This window comes from Strix aluco, chromosome Z (assembly GCF_031877795.1).
Source record: "Strix aluco isolate bStrAlu1 chromosome Z, bStrAlu1.hap1, whole genome shotgun sequence".
In the NCBI taxonomy this organism is placed as follows: Eukaryota; Metazoa; Chordata; class Aves; order Strigiformes; family Strigidae; genus Strix; species Strix aluco.
In genome coordinates, this window is record NC_133971.1 from 70,438,360 (window position 1) to 70,462,551 (window position 24,192).

The 24,192-nt window shown below is 39.1% G+C and overlaps 1 protein-coding gene across 13 annotated transcripts in view; it reads right to left on the minus strand.

Moving 5' to 3' along the window:
• The window catches only part of AOPEP (aminopeptidase O (putative)), a 234,917-nt gene that overhangs the window by 90,582 nt on the left and 120,143 nt on the right, over nt 1–24,192 (minus strand). For 10 of the 13 annotated variants that reach the window (XR_012621749.1, XM_074813379.1, XM_074813375.1 and 7 more), the window contains 2 exons: nt 16,173–16,235; nt 15,450–15,533 (listed from right to left, as the gene is read on the minus strand). Coding sequence is in view for 11 of the 13 variants with exons in the window: in XM_074813379.1 (XP_074669480.1) it covers nt 15,450–15,533; nt 16,173–16,235 (147 nt within the window). In the remaining 2 variants the exon portion in view is untranslated. Of the gene's footprint in view, nt 1–11,332; nt 13,019–14,452; nt 14,617–15,449; nt 15,534–16,172; nt 16,236–18,812; nt 18,941–24,192 lie in introns of those variants that run through there. The other 3 variants (XR_012621750.1, XM_074813382.1, XM_074813383.1) reach the window with 3 other exon arrangements.

Genomic DNA, 24,192 nt, shown 5'->3' on the forward strand with positions numbered 1-24,192 from the left:
AACAATGATAGCAATATAGACATAAAGCAGGCCAATAAAACAAATGGAAAGTCCATTTGGCCATTGCTACATCACAGAATACATTTGCTGAAGTATTTAAAAAATACTACTGAAGTCTAAATAGGAAAAAAAAACCAAAACAACAAAGCCCAAAACACTGTCTAGTTGAAATACATGGAATAGTTGTTTGAAGTTTCAGGTGTTTACAAAAAAAGGAGGAAGCCCTTTTTCTTCCGGGGGTGGGAGGAAACAAAGGAAAATTGGGCAGAGAAGTTTGAGGGGGTTGGTTTTTATTTTTAAGATTTAAAAACTTTTTATCTATGTCCCTTCAAAACCCATAAATAAGAACCTTTTGTATCCTGAATATATTGTTGACCCAACAAAGAAAACATATATGAAAACGATTTGCATCCCAGTTGCCTGTTGTCAGTCACGTAGAATCAGAGAATCATCTAGGTTGGAAAAGACCTTGAAGATCATCCAGTCCAACCATTAACCTAACAGTGACAGTTCCCAACTACACCATATCCCTCAGCGCTATGTCGACCCGACTCTTGAACACCTCCAGGGATGGGGACTCCACCACCTCCCTGGGCAGCCCATTCCAATGCCTAACAACCCGTTCTGTAAAGAAATGCTTCCTAATATCCAGTCTAAACCTTCCCTGGCACAACTTGAGGCCATTCCCTCTTGTCCTATCACTTATTACTTGGTTAAAGAGACTCATCCCCAGCTCTCTGCAACCTCCTTTCAGGTAGTTGTAGAGGGCAATGAGGTCTCCCCTCAGCCTCCTCTTCTCCAGACTAAACAACCCCAGTTCCCTCAGCCGCTCCTCGTAAGACCTGTGCTCCAGACCCTTCACCAGCTTCGTTGCCCTTCTCTGGACACGCTCGAGTAATTCAATGTCCTTTTTGGAGTGAGGGGCCCAAAACTGAACACAGTCATCGAGGTGCGGCCTCACCAGTGCCGAGTACAGGGGTAAGATCATTTCCCTGTCCCTGCTGGCCACGCTATTTCTGATGCAAGCCAGGATGCCATTGGCCTTCTTGGCCACCTGGGCACACTGCTGGCTCCTGTTCAGCCAGCTGTCAATCAACACCCCCAGGTCCCTCTCTGACTGGCAGCTCTCCAGCCACTCCTCCCCAAGCCTGTAGCGCTGCTGGGGGTTGTTGTGGCCCAAGTGCAGCACCCGGCATTTGGCCTTATTGAAACTCCTACAGTTGGCCTTAGCCCATCGCTCCAGCCTGTCCAGATCTCTCTGCAGAGCCTCCCTACCCTCGAGCCGATCAACACTCCCACCCAACTTGGTGTCATCTGCAAACTTACTGAGGGTGCACTCGATCCCCTCGTCTAGATCATCAATAAAGATGTTAAACAGGAGTGGCCCCAAAACTGAGCCCTGGGGGACACCACTCGTGACCGGCCACCAACTGGATTTAACTCCATTCACCACAACTCTTTGGGCCCGGCCATCCAGCCAGTTTTTTACCCAGCCAAGCGTGTGCCCATCCAAGCCATGAGCAGCCACTTTCACCAGGAGAATGCTGTGGGAAACGGTGTTAAAGGCCTTACTAAAGTCAAGGTAAACAACATCCGCAGCCTTTCCCTCATCCAATAAGCAGGTCGCCCTGTTGTAGAAGGAGATCAGGTTTGTCAAGCAGGACCTGCCTTTCATAAACCCATGCTGACTGGGCCTGATCATCTGGTTGTCCTGCATGTGTTGTGTGATGGTACTCAGGATGAGCTGCTCCATCAGCTTCCCGGGCACCGAAGTCAAGCTGACAGGCCTGTAATTTCCCGGCTCATCCTTCCGACCCTTCTTATAGATGGGTGTCACACTGGCCGATTTCCCATCTGTCGGGACCTCCCCGGTCAGCCAGGACTGATGGTAAATGATGGAAAGCTGCTTGGCGTGCACCCCAGCCAGCTCCTTCAGCACCCTCGGGTGTATCCCATCTGGTCCCATAGACTGGTGTGTGTCTACGGGATGCAGTAGGTCACTTACTGTCTCCTCCTGGATTGTGGGGGGGTCGTTCTCCCAGTCTCTGTCTTCTGGCTGAGGAGCTGGATTGCCTCAGTACAACTAGTCTTGTTATTAAAGACTGAAGCAAAGAAGGCATTAAGCACCTCAGCCTTCTCCTCATCACTTGCTACCATGTTTCCTCCCACGTCTAGCAGGGGATGGAGGCTCTCCCTGGTCTTTCTTTTGCTACTGACATACTTATAGAAACATTTCTTGTTCTTGATTGCTGAAGCCAGATTAATTTCTAGCTGGGCTTTAGACCTCCTGATTTCCACCCTGCATAGCCTCACAGCCTCTTTGTAATCACTGTGAGTGGCTAGCCCCTTCTTCCAAAGGCTGCAAACTTTCCTTTTCTCCCTGAGTTGCAGCCAAAGCTCCCTGTTTAGCCAGGGTGGTCTTCTCTGTCGCCGGCTTCTCTCACAGCACCTGGGGACAGCCTGCTCCTGAGCCATTAACACTTCCTTCTTAAAGAGTGTCTGGCCTTCCTGGACCTCTGTACCCTTCAGGATCATCTCCCAAGGGATCCTTTCAAGCAGGTGCCTAAACAAGACAAAGTCAGCCCCTCTGAAGTCCAGGATGTCAGTTCTGCTTAGCCCTCTCCTGGCCTCTCTAAGAATAGAGAACTCATGATCACTGTGCCCTAGTCGTCCTCCGACCGCCACATCATCCACCACATGCTTCATAAAAACTTCCAATAATTCTTGTCTTATAACCATGCCTAATTTAATATGAAAGTCAGAATTTCAGCTCAAACCCTCAGGGAGACTCAGCTGGATTTACTGTTAAATCTTTGCCAGTGCTTTGGGAAGTGTCCACATTGCAAAACACCCACCCAGTTCACTCTTAACTAAGCCAAGATGGCAATAAATTTAATAAACTGGAAAAAAAGTCACTTACACTATAAGCTAGCTTCCAGAATATGAAGGATATCCTTGTAAGGGCATCTTTAACTTGACATTCCCTCCATGTATCTTTTCATTCCCATCCCCCATCTCCTAACATTAAAAGCAAATGCAACATAAGTAGTCAAATTCTCTTTACCTGTAATTTAAAGCAACTTTACTTCTATGTCCAGTTTTGGAGTGTTTTACAGGCAAAAAGTGAGGCTATTTGTAATATTCCCAGAGGAGAACAGAAGCCTTCCCAGTGAAAAATGCAGATACTGGCTGGGGAGGGGGAGCACATTGAGCTTTGGTCTTCCTTCTACAGTTCTCTTCCTATGCCTACTTAGATCTCATTGAACATGTGAGTAGCAATGAGCATTACAAAATCTCAAGGATATTAATTGTATTAATAACACTTCATGGCTTGGTCACTTCCCATTTTGTGACTTAAAAATTTATAAAAATTGTAAATATAGTTAGAATCACAATAATGAAAGTAACAGCATATTTACCCAACTTCTCTCACGTTCCAGTTTTTCCTCTGTGTAATCAATATTGAGCTATTTAGGCTTTCTTTTTATATCTGCAGGTGAGTAATCCAGAGTTCATATTTCTGTGTCCATAATCAGGTTTTCATAACTTTAACAGATATTCACAAGGTTATGGCCAAGTAAAACTCACATAACAGTCTTCAAAAGTAACTCATCCATAGCAGATTTGTTGAGTCATAAGGGATTTTTATTCTATCACAAAAAGACATTTTTACAACATTTTAATTATTTGGCTTATTCTTAGGTTTGAGGGTAATAAAAGCATTCAGATGAAGATGACTCAGAAAGAGATAAACTGAAAAATACTAGCTTTTTATTGATGAAAGAACAGTCAAACACCAGCTAGCATGTCATTTGGAAACATCAAGCTGTATTGCAAAGACAAATATGGGTAAAACACTGAAAAGCTGATATCTAGCACAAAGAACAATTAACATTTCAATTCCCTTACTTGAAATCGTCTGTCATTGCTCTGACACCAGAAACAACAAACAGGAACTCCCTGAACTTTAACAGACTACTAAATCTCTAAATCTACTAAATCTCAGTATGTTTTTCAAATACTAACTTGGCATCACAAGTTACAAAACACTTAGCTATTTTTACATTACGAAGATGCTTACCCTCTCTACATAGCACAGCTCATTTGTGTGGTAGAAGAAAGTACAGTAAGTTTCAGTAATTCTGCAGCCTATTCATGTTTAAGACAACATCTCTGTAGAAGCTTCCCAGATTTTAACACTGGAAATGGAATGAGGAGCAACAGCAGGGGTTACAGAAACACACTGATGCACTCAATTTCTCTTTAGTTTAAGAAGAGGGACACATCAACTAAAGCAGCAGCAGCGCCATGACCTAGGTGTATTGGGACCTATAGCTCACTTCTCAGCTGAATGCTCAGGTGGGAAATAAGTAGGTTATAAGCTAAGAAGGAAACCAGAATTCCTCACTCTAATTGCTCAGCCATCTTTCTGTCACAACAAATGTGATGTCTTAAAGACAACACAATTATGGAGCAAGAAAGTGATCTTTTAGACATGATTGTCTCACTAGACTACAATAAATCAAACCACTTACTGTGATTTAGACCCACAATGAGAACAATCATGGATACATTGGGGAGCACTTTCTTCTATACCCAAACTGTTCAAGTATGACAAACCACTATAAATTGAAGTTTCTGGGCACTTTCTTTTAAAAAAACACAGGCACCCAAAATAAAGCAAAAAATTGTAAGCATATGGCACTATGGAAGAGCAAACAATATTGCTTTCAGGCCTAGCCAAGGGATTACTGTTACATGAGGAAATCAAGGTTGACACTTAAAAATCTAAAAATAATTCTAAGAATGCTTCCTGTCTCAATAATCTGGACAAGAGAAAACAAATGCAAAGACTTAGTGTCTACACGCCATCTAGGTCATCAGTATTACACAACCTCCCTTTTTAAAAACACTTTGAACAAATTCATATACAGGACATTCACAGGCTTTAACTGATTAAGTGCAAGATATGGCATACAAAATGGCATCTTTTCAGAAAAAGTGCCTGTGTCCCTGACAGACCATAAGAGAATATGATAGTCTGACAAGATACATTTAATTAAATATAATTCATTAATTATTTACTTACATGACACTTTATACCAGAAGGCTAGATCACTAGACAGGACATTCACACAAGACACTTTAGTCTGTATTTCTGTCTTGAACAGTTGCAAAGAAATATACGTCATTAGAACAAGTATACCTCTATAGGAAAGAAATATGATTGCAGTAATTTTTTATCATAGATTCCAGTTCTGGCCTACCTTCAGCTTAATAAGACAGAAGCAGACTTGTCTGTCATACCTCTCTCTATGTTGTGCAGACACTACACACAGGCACATTTCTGGCTTCTAAACTAAGCATCATGCCTCCAACACCCTATCATACCATGCCTGAAAGTTTTACAATCAAAACTATTTGCACTGAAAAAACAGGATTTAGCAAGCTTTTATTAATTATTCTACTTTCCCTTTGTGTGAAAAGTTACAGGACTGCATACACTCATTTAGACAGTCAAAGGCAAAAAAGTAAATAGCTGTCCATTAAATTATTATCCTTTAAACTACAAAGCCAACACTTGTATTTGATACTCATAAACAGAAACCACTAACCATAGTCTTAATTCATTACTAGAAAGTATGCCTATTGCAATATAAATATTGATAAAACGAAACCTCCCATGCTGAAGTTCATCTTTTCAGTTACACTGCTATATGCACTGGGCCTTTCATAGTATTACTGGGGAGATGAACTCACAGCACTAGCTTCTGTTCCCATCTCTGCTGCTGGTTAAAATATCACCAACCTGTCCTCACTTTGGTGCATAGAGCACTAACTGCTCCATGCAAAATTGTGTGGCTTAAATCTTTGGTATTTGTAACACAGAGAGCCCTCAGGTGAAGGTTTGTGTTAGGACACAAGACTTCAGTCCATTTCCTTGCCCTGCCCAACTTTCTTATGTATCTTTGGACAAGCTACCTATCATCTCTATGCCTTGGTTTACAATCTGTAAAATCAAGATAAACATTCTAATTTCAATTCTGGAGAACAGAGAATTTTAAAGAGAGGTGTCATATCTTTTTGAGGTATGTCATGCAGTGGTAATGAGGTCCTTGCATAAAACAACCCACTTCGCAACCATTTAGTAGGATGACACTTTGTAAACACACAGTTGCATTACAACTGCATCTTCACACTACTAGGCAGTATGTTCTGAGATGTCTAGAATCCCTCAGCTACTTTTATACAACTCAATCCTGCAACTTCGAGCTGCTGTAAAATTAGACGCAATGCATGTAATAGAGGAAAGCATTTTGTTGTCATGTATGTTTCCTCTCCTGTGCTGATAAACAAGCATGGTAGTTTTTCAAAGAAGAGCAAATGTTTAATTACTTGGAAAATACTGTAGATGTTACAAAATAAGAGGATGTATTAGAACAAAAGTATGGTATATAATTACTTAGACTGGAAGAAGTTTTAAAATGCACCTTCTGTTCACATATCTGCATCTATAAAACCAGGTAAGCTGGAATCACTGAAATGCTTCCTAGTCTTTTCAAGCAATCACTGTTCCTAAATATGAATGCCTGTGTTGCTTGTGTTCCACAAAAGGTAAAATTAATTTTTTTTTTTTACTTTCTTCTATGCTTAATAAACATTTGAAAACCTAAGAGGCTTACTCAGGGTAACCCCTGTGTCAAAAACCAGGCCATATTTATCAAGCCACAATGAAGGTGAATTTGGCTCATAAACTTAGAATTCCACCTCGTGGATTTCTCACACTAAACTAGCATACGCTGAAAAAGGCACCTACTTTTGCTTTAACAAGCAAAAGAGGGGAGAGGAAATTTGCAGGACGTAGAAGAAAATTAAGCCTAAAACAAATTAATTCTACAATAATCTTCCCTCAAATATTTGTTGAGCTACAATGGTTTCATCTATGCTGTAAGATATATTAAAAAAAATTCACACTACATCTCCCAGTAAAAATCACTCCAGACAATTGGAGGAGTCAAGACAGGACAGGGACAGCTAGATACAGAATGAGGGGGGTGGGCATCAGTGAGTGACACAAAGAGGTAGAGAGAGGTAGAGAAGGAGGGAGGGAGATAGGAAGTCAAGGACACAGAGTGGCACGTGCAGGTACAGAGAAGAAAAGAACGCGTGGGAACAGGCCAGAGAAGTTGTGGGGGAAAAGGGACTGATGCCGATCAGGACAAAGAACTGGAAAAGGAAAAAAACAGCAAAACAGCGCTAGGCTGCAGGAGAGAGACAGAGGATGAAAAAAAAGGAAGGAGAGGGAGCCGGACAATAGCATGGAGAGCAAAAGAAAATGGGAGAGCTAGAGAGAAGGAGGGAGAGGGAGCAGAAGAGGAGAGACGAGGGCAGAGATATCTGCTGTCAAATTTCCTCTTCAATCAGAAAAGTGGTCACTTGGAAAGATCTTGAACTAAGGCCTGGTTCAGCAAAACATTTAAATACGGGTTGCTTCACTGAAATCATCAGAACTACAGCCAAAACACAGAGAAATCTCTCAGAATTAAAAAAAACCAGGACAACCATAGTCACTGCAGAACTGGCACTGAGCTGGTCATCTTTTCTTTGAAATAAACAGGATCTTAAGCATGGAAACATTTAATACTCTCTGGCTTTATTTCATTTTCTTTTGCAATATGGATGAGAGAACATAAACAAGACAGTCATCAGTCTTCCAAGCCCCTTTTTTCTCAGGTATTTGTGTTAGGAGTGGAGAAGAAAAACAGCTGTCAGGCAAATTCATTACATAGGTATTCACCACATTTGGAAACTGAAAAGTACATAGGATATAGTTCACAAAACCAAAACATTAAATTCTGTAAGAAGCAAAAGTAATGAAATCCAATTTCTTAGGATCTTCTGTCTCATGACCAAACAAAAAAGAGTCAACAAAAATGTTTCCTGTGGTTGGGACAGTTATTAACATCTTCCCCCTCATAAGTCCGTTAGGATTCCCAGAAATGATGAAGCTCACAATTCTGCCTTGCCTTTATGTGGGCTTTCCTCACAACATCCCTTAAGGAATAAGGCAGCTTTAGAGCACTAACAAGTTTCACTGAAAATGCCCAATGGATGCCTAAATTAAAGGCGGACAAGGGGAAAAGACACATACAAAACAACAGAATACCTAAGCTTCTTTTCCATCTGCATTTTTCCTGGATAAAAATTAAAACTTTTCTTGAAAAATGATTGCTAACTAGAACACAGTTGTAACACAGGAGGACAACAAATTTCTTGTACTTGCTTCATTAAGCGAATTGTCACTGGCAATCATTTGTGACTCAAAACTATGGAAAATTAAAGTATCAATTCCATGTGCTTCAAGAATGCTGTTCAGATATGGCGACTGCCTGGGTAGAGCTCAATATAGGATAAGAACTTAGCTTAACAGTACAAAGAGAAAACGAAAATATTTTCTGTTCACTCATCCATAGTGAGACTGCAGTCCCAATAAACTGACAGATATTAGACAGCTTGTGTCTTACATCTCACCAGATCAAAAATATTTTCTATATTTATATAGCATATATACAGATACCTATTTATATAACATAAATATCCATGCTAATGCTGAGATACTGTAGGCTAGTTTCAATGTTGGTACAGGTTTCACAAAACCTGTACGCAAAGCATCTGATGAGAGAAACTAGACAACTGTGAGTAGTCACTCAATTTGTGCCCACAAGAAAAGGAACACAAGAAAATATACGCAGCACAGACCAAATGAGTATAGTCCAATTTACACACATTTAAGAATTCAATCCTGTCCATTTAATTAAAGCAACAAAGCATGTATTTGCTTTCAATAGTGAGCTAGCTACCTTCCTGCTCTAAAAGAGCTTCTTGAGGGGCTGGAAGGGAAAGAGAGGACAGTACTGTAAGTTGTACCCATGACTACTGTTAGTACTATGGCCATCAAAAAACAGATTAAGAACTACCAAAACCTTTTTAACTGATTTTGTAAAAGGTCTAGCCTTTCCCTTCTGTGATTAAAATGTCTTTAAACAACAATGTCCACACTTACAGTCTGTCTCCTGTATGTGTGCTTTTACTATACAGTATGTGAGAATAATGAAAAAAGACATAGAATGAGGACAAAAGCTAAGACTGGTCACCAAAAAAATTGTTAAGCCTGTTTCTGACAATGCATAATGTAAGACTGAAATAAAACACATGCAAGATTGAAATAAAGCACACATTTGAGCCAGCAGACCACTAAGCCTTCTTTGGAGTCACAACAGTCAATCACATCAAAAAGAACTTGGGGACATTTAAATCAAGTGGGTTATTCATCTGCTGTGCACAAGTGTATATTCTCAACTAATAAAAAATCCATAGGAAATTCTGTAGAAGAAAACTTATGGAGTGTTTGAATGCAGCATACCACTTTTTTCCAAATGTAGTAAGTTGCTCCAGTTGCAAATGCCCTGAAAAGGACAGCCTTCTTACCGCTCCCAAAACTCACTACATTACTGCTCAGAACTCACTGCATAAACACTGGTGGGGGCTGACATTTAAGAAGTATTAAAAATGCTCAAATGCTTTTTGTTTTTCCATTATTTTGGAAAGCACAAAACTATTCTCACATTTTCCATTTCCTGCTTTATTAAACATAAAAGGTATTTGTAAGCTAAGGTACAAGGGAGCACATTTCAACCACCAAAGATAGGGCTTTATAACTAGAAACAGCAGCAGACTGAAAAGTTAGGGGCATTAGTAGATCCCAGTAATGTAATTCATCTTGTTAGCATCATATGATAACATGCACAAACATCACCTCATTAAAATGCCCCCAATGAGGCTGACTCCCAATAGTGCTCCACCACAGGTGTGTAACTAATTCTTCCTACAAATCAAAAGGAAAAACCCCTCCACTAAAAACCTGTGTTTTTCTTTCCTGAACAGACCTTGTGTTTTACATTAAAGTGTCCTTAATCTCTCACTGCATAGGATGGCTGCTGGCTTGGACTGCTATCATTAATAGTGATGTAATTATCTGCAAACTAAACTATTTCAATACATGGCCATGCTGGCCTGAGTTCTCCTAATTTATAAATGGTCATCTCAGAGCCTGAAAGGAAGCTCGTGCATCATCATCTGATAAGTTGTTTCATTGATTTAAAAATGTGGCCTGAATGTGGCCTAGTAGGAACGTTCACCCTTTGACAACATAGTAACAATATCCATCTGGGACACTCAATGTGAAACACGCAATGCAACAACACTTCCTTGCCACCCTACATACCACCACTTCCTTGCTAAGAGAGATGGGTTCTATTAAAAAGGAAACTAAGATCCTGACACAACACTACTGCAAATAAGATACAACCGATACTGGGGTCAGAACTGGACTAATTTTTTAAAAATTATTATTGTAGCTAAACCAAAAATTCCACTCAAATTTTTACATTTCTTACACATAGTATTTTCTTGTTCTATTAAATGTTTCTTAGGCGAACTTTGAAGCAGCACTAAAAAAAAAGCCAGGTTTTTTGAGCTGTACAATTACAGTTTCCAAACAATCCACTAATACAGGTATTTCTACAGGGATGAAAAACTAAATGCTGAAAATGTTTAGTTTTAATGGTCTGAAATTATATTCATATACATTCAGGAGAAGTTTTTAAAATGACAGGCTCTGTTTCTCAGATAGCTTAACATTTACTGCCATTCAGCTCTTGTGCATGAGGTAGGTATAAAATTTTCCATCCAAATCCCTATTTTCCAAAGGAATTAAATGTTACCTGTAATCAATGAAGGCCAGCAAATAACATTTACAGGGTTCCTAGAAATTTCTCTGACATTAACAGAATTTGGAAAGTAAGGTACAGCAAATGACTCCACTGAAGAATGCTTTAGGACTTCTTACCATGTTTCTTTTTGTTGTTAAGCGCTATACAGTGTACAAGCTCAAGCAATATATTTGATTTGATCCCTGCTTTGACTCTCAGTTTGGTGGATTCAAGTAAAACCACTAATTTTGAGAAACAAAAAAATACATGGTATTTAAAAGTTTCGAAGTAATTTTAATGAATTTTATGTTAATATTCCTTTACCTGAATTAGCAAAGAACACAATCCTGAATAAATTCCCTAGTTAAATAAAAGCTCTTTTACCACATTGTATTTTCTTCTCCCAATTTTTTTCTGAGACTTCAAAACATTTTCTACTTGAAGTATAACACCACTTTAATGAATGACAAGATTTGTTTCTTGTGTTTCAGTTACACTGATGTACTTGTTAAAGGACAAAAGAGTTATAGCATTTAGCTTAGTCATACATATCACAACTGTTTTGGTTTTTTATTTTTTTATTAGAAACTTAACAGCTATTTCAACAAAATCATTTTTGCTCAGGTTATTAACAGAGCTTAAATACTGACAATTGTAAATCTCTGGAGTGAGAAGAATAATCAATAGCAACAACCGATAGGAAAAAAAATCAGAAAAATCACATTTTCAGTAAACTAGTAGATAAACCTTAAACACATGAAAACAATATTTCTAAGAAAGTAGCAGAAATTATTCTGGAAAAGTTAAATTACTCCTCAAAGTTTCAGTATAGAATCAAACTAAAACTGAAACAGACAAATGCAATTTTCATAATCTGCATGAATCATCTTCCTTGCCTAGTATATATATATACACATACATATTTCAATGCTCTCCCCACTACTGTGTACCCTTGGCATCTCATCCTTTGACACTTTTTCTACCACTGAAATACTTTCAAAGCAGCTTTTATGTTTTAACATTGAACTTCATGTCGAAGTGAATTAATCTCCTAATAAAAAGATATGTTTCCCCTCAAATCCCACAGTGGATACAGATTGCATGCTACAATTCCACTAGTCTGATTGAAAGACTGTTTTCTTCTGCCTAATACTCAGCACTGGCATGGATAATGGAATCTTTTTTCAAGCATGCACAGTCCAGTATAACAACAAAAGTTACACTTAGCATTTCTATCACACTCTTCATTATAAAACAACACTAATTTTAACCAACCAGTTCTTTCCAAGCTCTGTTCTGCCTTCTCTAATTTTCACACATAAACAACATTCTGTATTGATACACATACTGATTGCTAGATGTGTTCACCAGCTAAATGACAAGATGAAGAGACAGCATAAGATTAAATGAGGAGTAAAGAATGTACAAGAATAGGAGGGATGACAAAAGCAGAAATGCAAGGGGTGAGTGTGTTTAAACTTGTGTATGTGCACGCACACATCATAAGAAGAGTTTCTACAGAGAACTATAAATAGAAAACAAGGTGAGCAGAAGATAACTTATGAAACAGGAAAGATGATTGAAAGTAAACAGAAAGTAATGAACAGTATTGAAGGTGACTGGAGGAGACAAAGGAGAACAGAGAAAGAGGAATGAAAAAGAAGCAGGAAAGGAAAGATTGTAATAAAAGCTGCTAAGAACAAATAAAATACTTCAGAAACAGACCAGCAAAAAAGCTTGAAATAAAAAACAGCTCAAGAAAACAAAAAAAAAGAGATAGAGAAGAGCAAAAGAACAAGAACCCTTAGTTACTTGACTAGAAAGTCTTTCTCACCCATAGAATTGTTACACTGCTGTAATCCACCACGTGTGGGTCCATACTGGAGAGCAACACCACACCTTTCTACATGAGCTTCCCCACTGGTTCAATATGCCCCTTGAGCACAGTTAACACTACTAGTTACACAGTTCTTATCCAGCACATGGTATCTTCAAATGTTCTTTAAATACATGTATGTGTATGCAAAGTCAGCTCCTACAAACTTAACTGTTTAGAAGGCAACTTTTTCAAGAAGCAATTCCCCGGCAGTTGTCAGCAACCTTTCCTCCACAATTCTCTTTCATTTATTCCATACAGAGTTATCTCTCTGTCCTAGATTTTGTACTTGGATGCAGAAGCAGTTGCTTTGATTTGGCGGTGTCTCAGTATAGCAAAGTCATCCATCTTGTATTAGAAATAGGACTTCCTATCACAAAGAAAAAAAATGATAGAGGAAAATCGGACAGCACAGGCATATGAAAGTTTAGAAGCCACATTTAGTAGGTTAGTGCTTGTTTTCAAAGGATAAGCAAGCTCAAAGCAAAGCTCAGTTTTCTAGATGTAGCAAAATACATCAGTACCCTTATTTTAATTACACTTTTGATATGAGCTGGTACTAGCTCTCTGACTTCTCTGTTTACACTGCCCTGCTTCTCACCTCCCCTTCTCACTCTATGGTTTTATTCCTACCTTTGCTACTTTCTTCAAGAGTGCCTTACTTTTCCATTACATGCTTTTTTCTTTCTTGTTCTCTTGGTTATCCCCAAATAAGTACTTAAACTCCAGTATGATGCCATTACAAGCCCATATGAACACAGCTAAAAATCAAGAATTCTAGTGAAACAGAGGTTAGCACCACCCGCACTGACTGGGCACCACACTGGCTGGCAAGTCCATGTAGAAACCTATCTCCGAAACCAAATAATACAATAAAGCTCTGCCAGGACCAAGGAGGTCCCTCACCCTTTTTCTCTTCTCTCATCCCTAATAGTATCGGAAAAGTCACTATTGCAATAACCAAACTTCTAAGGAATATGAAGAATTGCACCCTCAGTGCCCACCAAACGTAAGGTTACTGTTATGCCTGTTCCTTCCCCTGCAGTTAAATACCCTGCCGATGCAGTGCTGTGAATCTGCACTGAATCTCCAAGAATTATTAATACTTACAGATATTACAAGACAATGTGCATTCTTGCCTTCAATTTTAATTCACATTTCTGCTCACAGACCTTACTCAAGAATTACTGTTTTAAAAAACTGTGAGTATATCTTAGGTTTACACATGAGGTTTTGACTTTCTTACACGGCAAACCTACATACTGAAGTTCTCCCTCACAAACCTTGGAGCAGCAGGAGGAGAACACCACACCCACACCCCCAGTAGAAAAGGAATTGCACAGGTTTTGCACTGAGAAAACTTTCTCTTATAGGAAGAAATGAGGAGGGGTGTAACAGCACAAGGTACCTTTAAGCCTACTGTTAAGATGTTTTAGGGGACCTACTTTGGACCATATAAAAATTACTTCAAAATATATGCAGACTGTAGTTTGTACTAGGGCTATTTGTACCATCAATGCATTTTGCTCATAAATTCATATGATGATGTATTTTTTTAACTTAAAAAAAATTCTTGTCTTAACATAAAACAATTGCAAATACAAATGTTACACATACACACAAACGTTCACGTATGGAAACGTACAGAAATGGAATTATTTGGTGCAGCAGTCTATGATATTGCTGATCAGATCATGTCATTCTGAAGTACAACACAGAACATCTCTCCTAAACGATGTATTCCAGTTACAAAATAATAGTAGTAGTGAATTAAAGGATGCTATTTGGTGTTTTTTTAACTCACCATGGAGCTGGTAAATCACCCACACACAACAATGCACTTTGTAGACATTTGTCATATACTGCAATGCCCATACTAAGGCAACACATCCCAGGAGTTGGCAGCCATGCTATCAGCAAGAATTTGGCTACAGAAACAGCAATGATTCATCATGCATTCTAGAAGCACTGTCGAAACAGCAAAACAACACACTGCTATTTTAATCCTTTAAAGGTAACAAGGGCTTAAAAGAATAATTATAAATTTGTCTGTAAAACCAAAGGAAGCAAAACCCCCAAGTTCTAATAACGTATTTGAAAATGCATCTTTATTAAAATTTTTTTTCTTCAGAGGACAGAAAATAGCTATTTAGTAAAAGTGTCCGCCAATTACCTCTCTATACCATGATTTAAATGGTCAACTCAACATTATAGAACAAATGTTTCCCAACAGCTAAATCAAAAATCACTGGTTTAAAAATAGTTTAATTTAGGTTGTATTCAGTTTTAAAAATCATCTGTAGTAATTTTAAAAATAACCATCTGGACACATTTGCATTAATTAAAATCTATATTGCAAACAGATGATTTTCAAACTCACACTCTGAATGAAGAGCCAACAGCATAGCCAGAACGTTTGTTTCAACGTATGTATCACATCTATTATTGTCCCAATATTCACCATGAAAACTGTTTCTCAGCTACCAGTATCTGAAAATTTGCAAATAGCGGTGCAGGTCTTGTCAAAAGCTCTCAAGTGCTACTGATTTCTCTGATGAAAGCACTCTTTCTTCCTCAGAATGTTTCAGTTAAATACAAATATAGGCAAATTTTGTCTCCAAAATTACGAACATCTGAAAAGATTACTAATTTCTTTCCATCATAACTACATAGTGACGCTGAAACTTTTACTATCACTTTGTCGAAGATGCTGAATAACGTCTCTATAGAGTTGTAAGGCAGAGTTTAAGCATTTCAGACCTGCTTGTCCCATTACACAAGTGCACATCATGAACCCTTACCTTTTGGAAAATGACTTCATCCTGCTTTCTTTTCTTTTTGCTGCTTTTTCTGATCCTCTGGTTTGTCTGAATCCATTTTGCGACCTGGAGTTCAAAACCATAGCGCTTTTTTAGGAAGAAGATGCGACCTGAGTGCAGCTATTCAGCATTAGTAAGAAGCTATAAACAGACTCAAGACAATCTTTTCCATTGCTTCACTTGAAAAAGGAAAAGCACTTTCCCCATCTAGAATAACATGGTCTTAGGAAATCTGGTTAGGTACTTTGTGCATGGTCAAAGTGTGAGGTGGTGATTCTTCATCTTAGACCTTTCAGTTTAAGGGGGTTTTTTTGCACCAAGAACGTGTTTGATGCCAGACCAGGTTGCCAAATGGAAAGTTATCGTTGCAGTGTGCAAAAATCCTGGAGAAAATCTCTGCGCTTTATCCCTTACACCTTCTATTTCAAGTAAGAGGTTTAATTCCAGCCACCCACTCAAATTTTGTTCCAGACTAGCAACGCCAAATTTAGATGGTGGGATGTTTATTATTTAATAAAGTAATAACACTTGGTTTTTTTTCTCCCCATACAAATAGTTTTAATGCAAATACAAAAGCAGTTATTTTCTTAAAGTGAAAGCGTGGCGGGGGTGGGGAGGGGGTGGCAGGTGGAAAACTCAAGATGCAGATTTGGAAAGGAAAGGAGCGGGGGGCAAGGTAACAGCTACGAAAGGTTTTCTTCTCACCTCGCCGCTCACTTGCTGGACGAGCTGACACTCCTTCCAAGTCTCACCCTCCTCCAGCAAAGGCTGCACGGGGGAGAAAGCGCACGTTGAGGCAGGCTCGCCCGCAGAGGATCCCCGATGCGTTCCGCTCCGCTCCCCCGGGGGCCCCGGGACGGGACGGGACAGAAGGCGCAGGGGGAAGCCCTCCGCCGCCCCCCGGCCTGGCCCCACCGTCACCCGGAGCCGCGCCCGCCCCGTCCCGCCCCGTGGTTCCCGGCCTCGATGGCGGCACACCGCAGCCCTCGGTAGGAAATGAAACACCTCCGCGGGTCCCCCGCCCCCGCGCTCCGGCCCCCGGAGCCCCGCGGGGAGGAGGAGCCTGCCTTAAGGACGTAAGGGCCGGCCGGCTCCGGGGCGGCCCCGCCGGAGTTTCCGCGCCTCCCCCAGCCCGGCCCGGCCGGAGCGCGGCGCCCGAAACGCCGCCAGCGGTGCCGCTCCTGGCAGCCCCGCGGCGGGCACAGGCTGCAGGCCCGGCGCGGCCTTCCGCGCCCCGGAGGCGCGGAGTGGAGCCCAGCCCAGCCGCGCTGCCTCCGACGCCCTCGCCGACGAGGCGGCCCTTCCCATCCGCTGCATGCGGGCTGGTCACGGGTCGACAGGCTGATTTCCAGAGAAACGCTCTCTCGTTAAGTCCCGTACTATGGAAGCCGCCTCCCTATATCCACCCTCCTATAAACACCTTCTGTCACAGGTCTCTACAGACGGAGGAATGGCCCGCTGGGGCACGCTGAAGAGAGAAACTATCATCACCATTAACATATTTCCCCCAGTACTTGCTTGACATCTAAAGAATCCAACTATTAAATTACCTTGGTGAGTCTGAAATGCATCTCAAAAGCAAGAACCAAACAGCTTTTTATTCATGTTACAGCACAGCAAGCCCTTTACTGAGGCCTCAGTTAAATGCTTTATTCAACAAGAGACTGCAAGCAGGTGATTAAATTTAGGCATGGGACTTCAATAGATGCTTCTGTGCCCCTTGAAGAGGATATTCAAACTCCAACCATGATGGGAGAGACCCAAGGAATGTCAGCCATGCAAAATCTGAGTGTTATAAATTCTTTTATACATTAGGATTTTATTAAGCGCTTTGTATTTAGCATTTAAAATGAGAGACAATAAAGGGTAGACTGCATCACGCTTGGCATAGTTAAAATGATGCTAGTAAGGTATTTTCAGTATTTTAAAAATAATTTATACTCTGTGCTATATATGACAATTCCATGAAAGCTTCAAGAGACAATCTGTGCTTTTGTAAAAGAGTAACGCTCATTAAAGCATGTACTTGAGCAAACCCTCCCATATATAGAATTAGATGGACTTTGCAAAGAGTCAAGTAAACAAAGGTAGGTCCAATTAATGCGTACTAAATCTTGACAGTATCCCTTTATCACTTAAAAAAAAAGAAAAAAAACCCCTCTCTTCTACCCTTTTTGTTTCACTGCCACAACATCCTTCTTTCAAGATCAAAAGCTTTAGATCAAAGCCGGGATCAAACTCAGTGCTTTAAATAGAAGCAACTTCACTATGAAGCATTACACAAAGAAGAACCTTTTAATAGAGATATCACAGTAGAAAATCTTACTATAGATTTTTATTTCACACTCACAACAGGTCTACTTGAAACTGGTATCAACAACGTATTTTTTATTTTGTAAAACCACAACAGATTTTCTACTAAATGGTAATTCTGAAAGCTCCTATAAATTGAGTCTTGAACTGTGTGCATTTGAATGAAGGAAGAAGAGCAGCATAGTTCAAAGAGACTGAACAACAATATGAACAAAATTTATGTCAGTGGCAAACACAAATGCAACTGTGTAAACAGTATCCCTTTGGGTCAATTAACAGATTAGATTGTGCATTCCCACAGAAGAAGTTACAGCAAACAGTGGGTCATACAAAGAATGAAACAGATATATACTTCAAATCCTTTAAAGAATTACACTGCCTCTCCTGTCAAATGTTTGGAGAAAACAAGGGAAAAAAAGTTACATGAGACATTGATTTTCAGACCTCCAGACCCTGAGACTGATTTATGATGAAAATTCCTGAATATGCAAGCACACCATGTGTTAAAACTCAGATGTAGCTCCTGTTTTCCACTTAGTAGCTGCACAACAGTGAAGGAAACTCAGCAGGAATTGTTATCCTCCATGTCCTCTTTTACTTGGCAGGATTTTCAGAGATTGCTCACAGAGCTGTCCTATGAACACTTTGATTCGGGAACAAGCATTTATACATGTCAAAGCATGCTAGGATCCTTCATTCTTGCAGCAGCAGGATTAAATATAACTGAATTTTGAAATAGGGGGAGGACAGGCCAATTGGGTGAAGACAGGCCCAGTATCCTGGTAAATAACTTAGGCAATGATTTACACCAGCTATTCTTCAAGTCAGACCAGATCCTGAGCATACAATGAACTTTCAGGGTTGTACATAGCCTAGAAAACAATAGGATATTTGTGCAACAGACAACTGTGTCATTTTAAATTGAAACAGAAACTGATTTTAGATTGTTCAGGCTGTGATGGCTACTAATGATATTTCATAACTCAATGAAAAATTATAATCATGCACTTTTCCTTTGCGTAAGTTGTCTATAACTATATCTGATCTGTGCTACTCTAATGCTACTCAACATTCAATATAGATAAACTAAGAAGGTTGGTTTATCTAAGGTGAACACTGAATCAGTGACGTTTTGTTGGCTTGCCAGCAGTCCTCAGATACTGGAAAGCAAAAAGAAAAAATTGAAAATGGAGGAATGAAAATATTTACTGTAAATGAATTTCAGAAGAGCTTCTGCAAACCAGAGGAAATTGATAACCAACACAGTCAAGTAATTTTCCAGCCTCTCATTTGTAGAGATTTTATTTTTCCTCACAATTAGTGAATTTTACACCATGTATACACACTTACATTTATATATTCAGATCTATGTGAGCACCAGCAAGGGCACAGAAAAGTCTAAAGATTTTACCATTATGTCATGTTTCCTCCTAGAGGATGTAGTTAACTTTTACCAGTCTACAAATTGCAATTTTGTAGCTTTCTACACCTTCCTATGTAACATAAACCAAAAAATGGACTCCCTCCTAGCTTCATTCTATGATACTAGAGTGATACTGCCTGTTTTTTAAGGCTGATGCCATCACCTCTGTGATACCACTAAAGGAAAAATTAAAGGAACTACAATAAAATTCAAGATACATAACTGTTTTCTTACCACACAGAAGATTTATAGAAAAAAAGAACACTCATTTAAGTTGGAAAATTAACTTGGAAACTGATGTATTCCCAGTTGTGTGCCTTCAGAACAGTCCATGTGACCTGAAAACTGCTTCAGCACAAGAGACCTGGCTTCCAATCTTTTGTAAAAAGGTTCAGAAAATGAAAATATAGAGAAGTATTTTATCCAGTGGCTCACTAGATGATTAATTATGGCTTGAAACATTTGACTGTATTCCCCAAGGGCAACAACTGCCAGGATTTTAAACCACTACTGTTATCAAAATTTGGTAGAGAAATTAAGGAAGCTGTGGGCTACAACTGAGAGTGGCAAGATGGCTGGTGCATCCACATTGCAAGAAGCAGTATATCAGTGGCAGATCAAAATTACTGAACAAGAAATCCAGCCCAGAATGTGCTTCTGTAAGAACAGTAAGTCCTCCAACTGATTTTGTGCAGTTCTCATGGGTACACCTTTATTCACTGAAATGTAAAGTTAAGTTGTTCTGACATTATCTGTATTTTAGCAAAGATGGTCATTTATATTGATGCTATAAATCTAAATGTTCTAATTCCTCCAACGGTCTCTGTGGTGGTGTAAACATGCTCTTTTCAGATCAGCATGCTGTATCTGATACTCTTCAATGTAACACCCCTACAGAGATATTATGTTCAAGTCAAACTTTACCTTCCTAAAAATATCTCTGCCTCCGGGAGACAAAAACCTGTTGAAACAATAACTTTGAGGATGTACCTTCAGTACACTGCAACATGATTTTCACATACTGTGGCAGGAATATTTTTTTCAAAGCTCTAAAATACAAATCGGAAATACATCCTTCATATCCACATTAGCAACCCTGCTTTGTGGAGAAAGTTCCTAGGTAAAGAAGAATCACTGTACCACCTATTCATTTCAAGATCAGATTCATAATCTGATAAAGTATCTCTGACCACATGACCACATCTCTAAATAATATGCTTATTACTTATTACTAAATAATAGTATGTAATATGTAATGATATATAATTTATGTATCATTGCATTATGTTATCTATATTGTAATAATATTTTTAGAGTATGCTAAAATGCTGATTTTTTTTCTCTCCTTATTTCACCAGGTGCTCTCACTACTACACGGGCGCCTCTCTGAAGCAACTGGGAAAGTAGATTATTGTTTTTATATTTAGGCTTTTCTGCTTGAGAAGTATTCCCATGCACTGCAAACTTTCAACACAGACCACACTGCATATTACAGCACCTTCCTCTATAATTAGCAAGATATTTAAAAGATACAACACTTTTTAATACAATCATGCATGGAAATAAGACCTCAGATTTCAGGTTTGCCCTGTACTCTGTCAGTTTAAAAGTAATTTGAATCCAGACATTTTGAACCCAGAGGACAATGACTAGGGCTCAAGTTTCTTTGAAATAAGAGAATCCTCTATAAAATTCACTTTGGCTCCACCCAACACCAAGATCTTGGTAAGCAGTGGATAGTCACTGGCTGCCCAAACTACACAGGGCTTTGAAAGCCCTTTGTTGTGGGGTTTTTGTTGCATTGTTTTTTGCAAATTACAGAGAAAAACAAAGAAAACCACGTCTGAACATGGATCCTGGACAGTCCTGCACTACTAATGTGACAAGCAGTGTTTTTCTTCCTTTTCCAGTGCAAAGAGACTCAAAGAAAATGAGACAGACTTCATTTATTGTGGAAGAAATCAAATACATCTTTCAGAGGTACTGACCGCTGAGTCTTACTGATCCCTTGAAGAAATCAAAAACCCGTCCAACAGCTCTAGTAAAGAAATATATTCAAGGCAAAAGTCCATTAGCCCTCTGACCATGAAATACTATTAGCCCATATGCTAAGGATAATAACCATAAGCTGAATCATGAGCTTTACTGCTCATTTTTGTGTTGACCAATAGCTTTGTCAGCCAATAGACTTTTCAAACCTATCTTTCTCCAGACACCTTCATTTCGGTATTGAAATTTCACTGTAGGCTTAGAAGGGAGTACGCAGATTAGTTGAAGCATCCTGGAAAAACATCCCTTTCTTAATGACTTTTAGAAGAATCACTTACTTCCTCCACAATTAAACAGAAGGTGATCATCAGCTATATCTTTAGTCTGACTATGCTAAATTAAAAGGGAATGACTGCTATGCTAAATTAAAAGGGAATGACTGAAGGTAATATGAACTGGGAAAGATCTTGACATTGCTCCTATCAACTTTTGTGAAAGAGAACTGATGGAGATGGAAGGAAGACCATTACACAAACTCTGTTACCATCTGCTCTCTAGAAGTACTTCAGCAGGTCAGTGGTTTTGCAGAATGCGTGAAAAAACTGTTGGGCTCAAAAGCAAGAGCTTCCATCCCCAACTCTAGCCAGCTGGGAACACAATAACAGGATCTAAATCCTCGGGATCACTTTGAGTTTCTGACTGGACCACTGCATGAATCAGCAGGTCACAGATTTTTGGGTCAGCATTACAGAGGGCTACAGGACTTCAGCTACATGGTATGTGTAATATGCATGAAATACATCTTCCCCACATATTCATTCCTTCCAATCAGAAAGATGTCTTTCTAAAAGCCTAGAAAACGGAAATTTTCCAGGAAGTAAAATGTGTTTCTTTTAAAAACCCTAGACCACTGGGGAGGGAAGGTGACAACTTGTTCCTGTCACATAACATTTTTATGTCAGCTTCATGCCCAACTATCTATCCTCCTGCACTAAAAAGACTTTATTTCCTAAAGTAGCATTTGATTTCTCATTATTGCATATCCTGTGTCCAATGCACTGAAACTACTTATAAGGGATTCCAAACTGGAGAGATTTCAGCCATTTTGAAGGCTCCTCCCTCCCAGTTAATATAGAAAAGCTGTTTTCTTGCAAGGTAGCACAAAAAATGTTTTAAACCTTTATGGATTGTTTCCACTGGGTAGAGAAAACAATGGGCAGGCTAAAAATTAATTGATTGCTAACTTCTATGCTTTTCTTTGGATGTTTTTACAAGCAATGGATTAAAATCAGTGTTTATTGCTATGCAAGCCCAGCTGTGTCCTTATTAGGCAAGTCTCAGTTCAACATTTCTGTGTAAAAGAGGACCTGTCCTCCCTCTCTTTGCTATGTTTCAACCCCCGCACATGTAGGTGGGCGAGTGGGAGCTTGGGAATGTGCACTTGATCCAGTATTGGTCAGCCAGGCAGCAAACTGTTATTGTTCTTTAGATACCAAACATAACTCCTTTCTAGTAGGGATAAGCTCAGTCATTCTGCACATAACACAGCTTTTGTGTTCAGCAACACAATTAATAGGAAAAGGGAACGAGAACGACTGCTTGAGATTTATTAAACTTAAAAGACATTCTAATGAATAAACGTGTGGAATCCAGTCCACAATTATTTCAGAAGTGGAACATTTTTTCAAATGCACTTCAACTTCTGGAACAAGCTATTACTTGTGCAGATTTACTATACTACTACTGTACCTCTGAGCTGGATACGTACAATACTGAGAGGTAGCCTGAAGAAAAACAGAAAGTCGTTTGTGAAAATCTGGCTTTTGACTGGAGAGACAAGCCAATGTTTTACCAGGTCATTAAACTAAATCCAGTGAAGTATCCTCCTCAGCCTTAATGCAGACTCACAGTCCCAGCTGAAAATCTCAAAAAGCATTTTTTTCTCAATTATTCAGTTAATGGCTAAATTAAGACTCCTAAAACTCTGTTTTAAACTTCACTTTCAGAGATTAGAACAGAGGCACTGAAATGTTATGGCCAATATTTCAAATCTAGCATTTAAAAATGAACATCTACATTCAACTTAGACACCAGGTTACTCAGAGCTATGTGGGTGTCTAACCTGAGGCAGCACGTTTTCCAATTTTAGAATGTGATCACACAATAATTCATAACAATGCTATTCTGATCTTGAATGTCTGTGTTTTTCTCCTAAAATCAGCAATCACATGCAATGTGAAAGAAACTTACCCCAAACCCTCCAAAACTATAACAATACTCTAAGCCATGCCTGAACTTGAAAAGCTCTGAAATAAATTTGGGTCCTTACTGACATTTAAAGATGTATCGTTTTATATAAGTGATTTTCTTGAATTTTTGAACTATTCAACAAACAAAAATATACCACTGTTGTGTCTTGTTTAGCAGTATCTTAAGTACAATTTATAGGAAAGGCTAAATAGGAATGCCTAAAACAAAGCCATTTTATGCCAATAACCTTCTTTAGATCAATACAGGATCTATTTAAATAATAACAGACCTTACATCTTATTTGATAGTTTGCTACAAACAAAATATCAAATTCTCTGTATAATATGGTCTATCTAGAAAGACTTCCAGATGGATAGTCTTTTTCTAAAACATCTTTCAAAGAGTTAACAGAGAAAAAGTCTGTCTGTGCAATCTGTCTTGACTTGTTTCTTGTCATGATTAATTTGACATTTATGCACACTACAGTGTGCACACTACGCATTGCTTCATTACATTTTTATATTTTCCAAAATCCCATCTTCTCTTCTAAGGAAATGGGATACCATGTTGACAGTACAGCTCCTAATTTCAGAAAAAACACAACACTAATGATTCGTATTCAAAAACTTTTTTCTTATTGTGATTTGTTATCATTAGAGAAGACATTAATCAATTTATATTGTTGACCTATGCTCATTTAAATTTGAGGACGTTGGAAAGATCTTTTCATCTTCTAATCTGCATGCTTGC